This window comes from Mus pahari, chromosome 10 (genome assembly GCF_900095145.1).
Source record: "Mus pahari chromosome 10, PAHARI_EIJ_v1.1, whole genome shotgun sequence".
Lineage (NCBI taxonomy): Eukaryota > Metazoa > Chordata > Mammalia > Rodentia > Muridae > Mus > Mus pahari.
This window is the reverse complement of record NC_034599.1, coordinates 103,263,302-103,273,557: the sequence shown is the minus strand read 5'-3', so window position 1 is coordinate 103,273,557 and position 10,256 is coordinate 103,263,302. Positions and strand designations below refer to the sequence as shown.

Below are 10,256 nucleotides of genomic sequence, written 5' to 3'. Positions count from 1 at the left end.
AGGGGAGTGTCCCCAGAGGAAGAAGGAATCTTTAGGTTGTTCTTCCGGCTTTGAGATCTGGACTCAGGCAGTGGGTACTAAGCAATTAGGTGAGAGGCCCCATGGGAATCTTTTTTTTTTTTTTTTTTATGGCTTAAAAAATTGGTATTATTCCAAGTAGGTTTCTGTTAACAACATTGAGGGGCTCACAATTGACTGTTAATTTCAGCTCTAGGGGATCCATTGTCTTCTTCTGGCTTCAGGCACCCACATTTACATGGCACACACTCACACAGACTATTTCTTTTAAATGGTAATTTATCTATCATCTATCTATCTATCTATCTATCTATCTATCTATCTATCTATCTATCTATCTATCTATGTATCTATTTACTTTTGAGGCAGGCTTTCACTGCAGTCCAAGTTGGCCTCACACTTGATGTAGCTAAGGATGACCTTGAAGTTCTGGTCCTCTTGCCTATACTTCCTAAGCGATGCGATTATCAGCCTGTACCAGCATGAACAGTGTATGTGGGGCTGGGGTTGTGTATGCTGTAGTCAAGCACTCTATGATTATATTCCCAGGCCCATTTCTTTTTTTTGGGGGGGGGGGTGTGTTGGGATAGGGTTTCACTTGGTAGCCCAGTAAGGCTTTGAGCTCATAGTAGTCTTCCTGTCTCAGGCAGTTGACATAATAGGCATGAGCTGCCATACCTGCATTTATAGGAACCGTGAACTCAGAGATTCAGATCATGTAACACCATTTCACTGTAACTTATGTTCTGAGAGGTGCTGTGCCTAGAAAGACCTGACTCCTAGGGACAGAACTGGCCCAAGATGTAACCCTCAAGCTTTAATTTAATGTTAAGAAAACAGCCCTTGGAGGCAAAGCAAGGGCGGCAGGGCAGGGACAGTTCCCCGAGACAGAGGAGTAATCTAAGCTCTCATGGACTAAAACAAAGTTTGAGGGTAGTCACTGGATCCAGAAAAGCCTCGTCAGCATGCAGGGGTTTTAAGGGAAAGAACAAGTCAGAAATACTGACTTGGTCAGTGTAGGTGGTCGTTTGTGGGCTTTGGCTAAAGGACAAATCTACAGGAGTATAGGGACATTTTTGTCTTGAGAAAGGCCACTGAGAAGGGTTCAGGAGAGGTGTGGTTACTGCTGCTGGACTAGGTGATGTGTCTAGAAAGCCATGATTGGTACCATGGATGCCTTCAGGCTCCCATGATGAAGCATAGCCCCAGGTTCAAGTCCCAGCACCGCACAAACTGTTCTCACTGGTACAGGCCGGTTATCACATCACTTAGGACCTGGTAATGCTTGGCTACCAGTCTCTACCTCCTCTTGACCCTGTGCTTCCAGACCCTTCAACAGCCCTGGGGATCGGAGCCAGAGAACAGGCCTTGAATGGCAGGGACAACTTCTCCCTTAGGAGGGAGGGTCTCTGGTTGGGTTGGCCACTGTCACTTACTCAAATGTCCAGAGAATCCAACAGTGAACACTAAATCTAGGCTCATTCCTAAGGAATAGACAGTCACTGGCTCTCTTCCTTTCTTGGGGTTTTTACCCCGTTGAGCAATACTGGATATGACAGTCCCTCTGGGGCCCAGGAGAAGCCAAGGCCATCCCAGGAAGATGGGGAAATTATTTCTTCATTTGGCATGCTAGCTGACTTCACTCACTGCCCAGAGTCTCATGAGGCAACGAGAGTCTGAAGCAAGCGTTAGCCCCCACACACCCTGGCAGGCAGCCAGGGGCAGGGTGGGCCAGGAAGACTTCTGTTTGAAACTTTGCTGGATCAGGTTCAGGATGAGAATAAAGGAGGCTCTCTTGGCCTGGAGGAGGCAGTCTTGGGAACCATGCAGTCCCAGAGGGACGTCCCCTCCCTGTGGCGGTCACTATCACTGCTGCTGCTACTGGGCCTGGGGTTGCCTCTAGCCAACTCCCAGACCCCCAGCTACAGGGAGGCTGTGCTCCGTGCTGTGGATGACTTCAACCAGCAGTCCTTGGACACCAATCTCTACCGTCTCCTGGACCTGGATCCTGAGCCCCAAGGGGTGAGGCAGAGGAAGAGCCAAGTTCTAATCCAAGGCACCACATCCTTTTAGCGTGGTCTCTCCTTTTCCCAGGAGACTCCATAAATCTGTGCCCCCTTCCAGGCTGCTGGCTTCCAGCCTTGGGATACCTGCTGTGGTACAAGATGCCTGGGGCTTCCATTCCAGGGACAGGGGTGGCGGCGGAATCACTAGCCCTGGGATTGGCACCCTTTGCTTTACGTTTTTCCATATCCAATGAGGGATCCTACCTAGCCGTTCCTAAGAATGTGCCTGATCCTCTAAGACCCTCTCCTTTTCCAGAAGGGGAGATGCTCTGCGTTATAGCTGGCTGAGGGCTGTTTCCATTCACTGTGTGTGGGGGGAGGAAGGAGGGAGCTCCTTTTCTCTTCCCCCTGTACCTCTGCACTTGATCCTGTCTCAGCACCCAGCACGTGGTGCTGGAGGGTCACCATGTTGGTACGTGTCAAGAAACCGATCTTTGAAGTTGGGACTGGGCCTGAGACTAGTCTCCCCACTTTCTCTCCTGACCAGGACGAGGATCCAGATACTCCCAAGTCTGTGAGGTTCCGAGTGAAGGAGACTGTGTGTGGCAAGGCAGAGCAGCAGCTACCCGAGCAATGTGCCTTCAAGGGACAGGGGGTAAGGCAGAGGGCTGGGGGTGGGGGTGCCTCTCATGGAACTAGTCAAGGAGTCCCCAGGGAATACTTCCATCCAGTGGACTAGGGTTTAGGGTTTATGGCAAATGCATTCTAGTTTGACCATGGGCTTTCCCTTCTAAGGTGGTGAAGCAGTGTATGGGGACAGTCACCCTGAACCCGGCCGCAGATTCTTTTGACATCAGCTGTACCGAGGTGAGTGGGATGCAGGGCATGGTGAGGGGATGGAGCATGGGTTATCTGGTGGACCAATTAGTTATTCTTACCTAGAGCGGAAAGAAGAGACCCCCACCCCACCCCCTCCATCCCCTTAGCTCCTCTCTTGAGCCTGAACTTCAAGACTGGTTCTGTCATCCTTAAAGTCGTGATTCTCAAAGTTTGGCTCTTACTTGGGAGGCAGAGGTGGGAGGATCCCTATGGGCAGCCTTATCTACATAATGAGTTTCAGGCCAGACATGGCTACATAGGAACCTGTTAGGGGTGCAGATTCTTAGGCCTCGCTAAGACTATCAGGACTCCAGGGTGAGGACTTTTTCACGTGGGATCAAACACAACCTCCTGGATATTCTGAATCCTGCTAAAGCACAGAGCATTCTCCTGAGAGTATGTTCTCTCAGACCCTTGCGAGCCCCTTGCTCTTCCCTGCATTCTCATCTTTTATTGAGGTTAAGGATCTAACTGCATGTCCCAAAGGCTGAATAGGGTCCAGAGGCTCTTGGAGTATCTCAGAAGTGTGGTCTAGATGGGGCAGGAACTTGGGTGGCCCTGGGTCTAGCCCCCTGAGCAACCCACTTCTTCTTGGTACACAGCCTGGAGCACAGCCCTTTCGGTTCAAGAAAGTTTCCCGGCTGGCTGGACTTCTCCGAAAAGGTGGGGAGAAGATTGGTGAAAAGCTTAAGAAAATTGGCCAGAAAATTAAGGATATTTTTCAGAAACTTGTACCTCAGCCAGAGCAGTAGGGCTGCCTTGGTCTGTTTCTGGATTCCTAAAATAATAAACTTGGTAAAAGAAACTTCTCTCAGTGGCTTTTGTATTCATTTAGTCTTTAACTGTGGAGGCTTTCTGAGCCCATGCACACACTATAATCTTATGTGCTCTATATGTGAGAGAAAGAGGAAGGAAGCTGTCCGTCCATTCAGGAGGTGTATGTAAGGTGCGTGGCAAGTCTTCCACTTACATTTATAGCTGGGCAGTGGCAGTGCTCATCTTTAATCCCAGCCCTTGGGGGGCAAAGGCAGGTGGATCTCTATGAGTTTGAGGCCAGCCTGGTCTACAGAGCAAGTTGTAAGATAGCCAAGGGTACACAGAAAAACCCTGTCTTGAAACCCATCCCTGACCCCGACCCCTGCAAAAAATTATTAGCTGGGTAGTGATGGCACACACCTTTAATTCCAGCACTTGGAAGTCAGAAGCAGGTGGATCTCTGAGTTCGAGGCCAGCCTGGCCTATAGAGTGAGTTCCAGGGCAGCCAGGGCTATACAGAGAAACCCTGTCTTGAAAAACCAAAGGGGGTGGGGAGAAAGAAAGAAAAAAAGATTTATGCGTTTGCACATATGCACACACATGCTGCTCCCTGCAGAGGCTAGAAGAGGTATCAGATCCCTTGGAGCTAGAGTTTCAGGCAGTTGTGAAGTCCTTAAGTCCCCTTGCCAGATGTAGGTGCTGGGAATGAAACACAGGGTCTTCTGCAAGAATAGCGGGAGCCTTAACCACTGATCCATCTCTCCAGTCCCTAAACATCCATTTATTGCTTACCTATGTTTGACCTAACACCTGTATGACTGTCAGGTAAAATGTTTTTAGGAATGTTGTTGGTGCACACTTTCATCCCAGCACGGGAGAGGGACAGGCCAGCCTGGTCTACAGAGCTAGTTCCAGGAAAGCCAGGGCTACAGAAAAACCAAAGGAAACCAAACATATATATAATGTCAAAAAGGTCCCCAGTTTCCAAAGCTGGTGTCATCAGCTCTTTGTACACTCTCCTACCTGAGGCTTTTGTTGTTTTTGTTTTGAAACAGGGCCTCACTATGCAGACACAGCTGGCTTTGAACTTACAAGTAATTCTCCTGCCTCTTCTTCCCAGAGCTGAGATTAAAGGTGCCACCATGATCAATTCCATCAATGTACTTTAAACATTTTACATTTTATTTTATTATATATCCCTGTCTGTCTGTCTGTCTGTCTGTCTGTCTATCTATCTATGAGTATTTTGTCTTCTTGTATGTCTGTGCACCATACATGTGCCTGTGGTCAGAAGAGGGTGTCAGATCCCCTGAGACTGGGGTGACTGTTGTGAGCTGCCATGTGGGTGCTGGGAATCAAATCCAGGTCGTCTGGAAGAGCAGTCAGTGGTCCTAACCTCTGAGCCATCTTGTCAGCCACAACCCCTTATTTTTTTTTCTTTTTTATAGATTGTTTTTCAGTTCTCGTGTGTGTGTGTGTGTGTGTGTGTGTGTGTGTGTGTGTGTGAGCATGGCTGCACATGCTTGCATACTACAGCATGTGTACGGATGTCAGAGGACACTGTGGGAGTCAGTTTCGTGGGACCAAGGGGAATAGGAAGACCAGCCCTCTGGCTTCTGCATCACCAGACAGCACTCTGCCATCAGGACTGCAGTGAGTGGCCTTAGAGGTCAGTGCAGGGCCTGAGCTACTGCTCCAGTAAGCCAACTGGAGAAACTGCAGCTTTGGCTCCAGAGGTCTCTAAGGGCATTAAGGGTATGAGGTTATGGTCCTCAAGTCCCCTTGGCCATTGTAAGACTGGAGTGGTCTTACAGATTACTTTAGGTCTGTGGCTCTAACCACAGCCCCACACTTCCCTGGGTCTGAAGCTTGGCTTCCTGTTTCCAGAAGGCGCATAGAATCCACGGGTGATCAAGGTTTTGACTTCATCTGGTCTGCCTTGGGGCAAGTGTTCAGCCCCACCTGTGGTCCTGTTGGCATACAGCCAAGAAGGGACTACTTCCGTAACTCTTCCCATAGCCAACACCAGGAACTACCAGTTCTCAGAGCTGAACTTCATGCAGATATTATCCCAGTAAGCTCAGAAAAAGAGGAAGTCAAGACAACCACAGCCCAACAGAAAAATTCAACAAAGACATGGCACAGACCATCACTATGGCTTGGTACCAACCAAAACACTCCCTATAAGGGAGTTGAGACTTACAGACAGCTTGGTTTTTTTTTTTTTTTTGGTTTTTCGAGACAGGGTTTCTCTGAATAGCCCTGGCTGTCCTGGAACTCACTTTGTAGACCAGGCTGGCCTCGAACTCAGAAATCCACCTGCCTCTGCTTTCCGAGTGCTGGGATTAAAGGCGTGCGCCACCACGCCCGGCCCAATGACTACTTCCAAATAGACTCACATTCTGAAATATTTGGAATTAGGAATTCAGCTTATAAACAGGGAGTACAATTCAGGCCACCAGAATTGTGCAGTCACATCTTTGGGATACTGACCTGTAAGAGCATGTATCGACTAGGGACTTGGGCTTGGAGCTGTACGTGTGTGTTGAAATGGATGATCTAGATCAGTGGGTTTGATGTTAGATCTTAGCTTTTAGCAATTGTGCTCAGATCTCGCAACTGGATGGATGTATTACTTGGTAGATGGCTTTAGTTGTGGATTTGCACTTAAGATATGGACATCAGGTCTTGGAGCTGAATGTCACTGCAGAACCTCTATTCTGTGTGTTCAAAGGCTGGCTTTGAATACATCGAAACTTACCTTCTGAGTGCTGGCATTAAAGGCATGTGCCATCACATCCTAGAATCTTTACCCTCTAACTAAGACAGAAGCAAAAGCTTCCTGAACTGTAATATGGGCCTGCCCTCTGGGCACCTGAAACACGATGGGTCAAGCAGCTCAGGATGACTGGCCATAATTGATTCACCCAATGAATACAGTCGTGCACGTGAGCCTGGGTGAAAGTAACAGAAGCACCGTCAGCTGACAGATGCCCAGGAATAATCTCTGGCGTTTTAGCTGTCGACATTCGCTGTAATGCCTCAAAGCCTTAACCGCCATGTTGATGTAATGGAGGCTTAACTACCTTTAGTACCTTTGTGGAAATCAGAAATCCTGCCTTATTACCAAGTCTCATGAAAACACACCTTCAATGGGCAGAGGCAGAGGCAGAGAGGCAGAGAGGCAGAGAGGCAGAGGCACCTTGGTTCAAAGAGGTGCCTCTTCCTAGGACACAGCCTCGTGCTTAGACACACAGCATGGTCTGGGTCCACACTGAACTTCGGTGAATGAATGCACTTATGTGCTATACAATCAACCCGCTGAGAGACTTATATGAGTCATTCTTCAGTTAGCACAGATCAGAAACCTGGCTTCAGGGCAGATGCAAGGGCTCCCACCAGCGACAGAGAGAAAGCTTGCACAGGAGTACTGCCAGCCTGGAACATTCAGAAACACAGAGTTTATTAAGGAAGCCAGGTCGGATGCTGGTTACACAGGCACTGCATTTTCCTGACTAGTCAACAGGCAGGTTTTTTCTCGAGGAAGGAAGACAGTCCTTTGTAAAAAGAGGCGTCACCATCCTTCCTGAACACCCATGGATACTCCACAGAAGAGGTAGATAGAACTGGATTGCAGCAGCTGAGCTGTGGTCGGCTAGACCTGCCAGCTCATGGTGGGGACAACAGGGACAGTGCCTTCAGACCACCTTCCCTGACCCTAGGAGGAAGGGCTGAATACTACGACCAGTCCTCGGGACTTTACTAGGCTGGGTTTACTAAGCTTTGCTAGGTTGTTTGTGTCCTCCTGTTTCAGCTGCACAGTGGATGCCTTCCTCTGGACTGTAGTGCACGGGACCGCAGCGCAGCTGGGGTTCCTCCTCCTCATACCAGCGCTGTTCACTGAAGTCAGGGAAGAAGGCTGCAATCTCTCTGCTGGCGGAAACCACGGAGTCTATGAGAAGAGGAGAGGTAGAGAAGAACTACTTAGGAGGTTGAGGCAGGAGGACTGCAAGATTGGGACCATGGCTCAGAGAATAAGATAGACAAGAGAAGGGACTATCATAGGGAATGTAGGGTGGAGGCAAGCATGACACAGTCATAGTCAGGCTCAGAAACCTGAACCACTCAGTCCCAGGGTATATAAAGGAAGCTCACAGGCCACATGGCTGACACAGCTACAAAGGGCCAGAAATATATGGAACAACGCTCAATGGAGGGAGCCTTGGCTGTCAATCTCTCCACATGGCTTTTCACTGGCCCCAAGACATCCTTCCTCACCTGTGGCTGTGGATGAGAGGTTTAGACTCACCTGAGCCATGGGTAGTATTTCGGGTGTCAGTGAGGCCCAAACTTCCACGAATTGAATCTGGGGCTATATGGCGTGCTCGAAATACTCTGGTGGGTCCCATCAGTGTCCTCCAAAGTTGGATGGCATCTTTGTGGGCAAGGATATAGGCTCGGATTGGCCCACTGAGAATAAAAGAGGGATATGACTACCTAGTCTAGAACATGTTTGTGAGCAGGGCAAGAATAAAAGTGAACTGTACACTTTCCCCTTTTAGTGAGTACTGGTGTTGGTATAAGAAGAAAGTGATGGGCAGAGGTGACTGCTGAAGTGATCAGCAGGATTGCTAGGCAGCACCAGCAGTGCCCCACCCCAGTAGCTGGTCCAGCAGCTAAGCAGCATCCAGCAGTGCCCCCACCACAGCCACTGGTCCAGCAGCTAAGCAGCACCCAGCAGTGCCCCACCCTAGCTGCTGGTCCAGTAATCACAGAAGAGGTGCCCACTGGGTCAACGTGGCACAGTCACGTTTCTTTAGGCTTGACAGTGGTAAGTGGAATCGACAGTTCTATTCATGGGGAGGAGGTATCTCATAGCATTTAAAGATATCAGGCCAAAATTAGAAGTACCTTGTCATGAACTCCACCAGCCGCTGATAGAAAAAACGCCCTGCAAAGAGAGAGTACCTGCATGGAGACCCTGGTGCCCAAGAGAAGGTTCTCACTTTTCACTCCCTGTAATGCCACACCCTTAGTTTATGGAGAAATAACAAGAAGTTTGGAGGCTGGCATTTCTGAGTGTGGAACTAGACTGCCATTCACAATCCTCATGGTTTTGATCGAGTCATTACCTTCTCTAATGTGTCTTTCCAACTCTGTTTCCTGAGGATATAACATCAACTAGCTATGATTTGGGAAAATTTTTACCTTTCTATGTGTGTGTGTATGTGTGTGTGTTTGTGTGTGTGTGTGATGGTCTCTCTACATAAACCTAGCTGGCATGGAACTCAAATGTACACCAGGCTGGCCTTGAACTCACAGAGATCACCTGCTGTATAATTTTTTTTCTGAAAAATAAACAAACAAAAGAACCAAAGCTGAGGCCACTTGTGTTGTGCATGCCTTTAACCTTGGCATTTAAGAGGCAGAACTCTGTGAGTTTGAGGTTAGCCCGGTCTACAGAGTGAGTTCCAAGGCTACACAGTGAGACCCTGCTTCAAAAAAACCAAACTGTTGGGCAATGATGGCATAGGCCTTTAATCCTAACACTTGGGAGGCAGAGGCAGGTGGATCTCTGTGAGTTTGAGGCCAGCCTGATCTACAGAGTGAGTTCCAGGGCAGCTAAGGCTATATAGAGAAACTCCATCTCAAAAAACCAAAAGAAAACCAACAAAAAAAAATTGATGAAGGATAAGGTTTATTGAATACACTGCCTGAAAGAGCAGTGGGGCAGTACCTAGAATACCACCTGCCACCTCCTTTTCTAAGTTTGAGAAAACTAAGTGAAATGCTAAGCATAAGGGAAACACTTGACATGTTAATTACTGATATTACCAAGACACTATAGTACATTTCTGATTGGGACTCTACAGAAATCTTCTAGGAATAGAAAGTTAGAACAAGAAGTCTGTGTGAAACAAACAAGAAGAGTCCAGGAGATGTCTTGGACAGTAAAAGGCCTGCATCACAGGTGTGAGGACCAGAGCTGGAGTCCCAGAACACATACACAGGCCAGGCATGGGCCACAGACTGGCAAAACAGAGCTTGAGGCAGGTGGATGCTTGGGGCTCAGGGACCAGCCAGCCTCATCTATTTGTCAAGTTCTAGGCCAGAGATGAGACCCTGGTCCGGGGGGAATAAGTAGATGGTGCCTGTGACTAATACCTAAGGTTGTCCTCTTGCCTGTACATGTACACATGTGCACCTCACATGCACATGCACAAACCATGCACACACACACACACACACACACACACACACACCCCACGCATATGCACACCATGCACACATGTGTGCACGCATGTCTATACCATAACATAGATCACCAGCCTCACCTTCATGCTCCTGGTAAAACCTCCGGCAGTCCTCCAGCTTCCACTGCAGTTCCCTCGTTCGTACAATGAGGAACTTGTTGCTCAGAATCTGCTGATGAACAGCCTGGAGAACCAACCACCCCAGAGATAAAAATCAATCAGGACTCAAGCTGTCCAGAGGATCGCTGGAGTATTATGGTCTAGGTGTTGAGTACCTCACCACCCATGCTCATGTGTTAATGGCAGCTGACCACATTTTTTTTTTTTTTTTTTAAAATGTCCC

General features: G+C 48.5%; 2 protein-coding genes across 6 annotated transcripts in view; one reads left to right on the top strand and one right to left on the bottom strand.

Annotated features, from left to right (window-relative positions):
- The first annotated feature begins 1,826 nt into the window (after positions 1-1,826).
- Positions 1,827-3,704, top strand: Camp (cathelicidin antimicrobial peptide). The gene is made up of 4 exons (XM_021207978.1): positions 1,827-2,040; positions 2,572-2,679; positions 2,820-2,891; positions 3,506-3,704. Exons 1-4 carry the CDS (start codon positions 1,843-1,845, stop codon positions 3,653-3,655), a joined length of 528 nt encoding a protein of 175 aa, XP_021063637.1. The 5' UTR covers positions 1,827-1,842; the 3' UTR covers positions 3,656-3,704.
- Positions 3,705-7,113: 3,409 nt separating this feature from the next.
- The window catches only part of Nme6 (NME/NM23 nucleoside diphosphate kinase 6), a 10,141-nt gene continuing 6,998 nt past the window's right edge, over positions 7,114-10,256 (bottom strand). For 3 of the 5 annotated variants that reach the window (XM_029543442.1, XM_029543440.1, XM_029543441.1), the window contains exons 4-7: positions 9,995-10,097; positions 8,571-8,610; positions 7,969-8,129; positions 7,114-7,611 (exon numbers count right to left, since the gene is read on the bottom strand). In XM_029543442.1, coding sequence (XP_029399302.1) covers positions 7,436-7,611; positions 7,969-8,129; positions 8,571-8,610; positions 9,995-10,097 — 480 coding nt within the window. In that variant the 3' untranslated portion in view covers positions 7,114-7,435. The remainder of the gene's footprint in view (positions 7,612-7,968; positions 8,130-8,570; positions 8,611-9,994; positions 10,098-10,256) is intronic. The other 2 variants (XM_021207515.2, XM_029543443.1) reach the window with 2 other exon arrangements.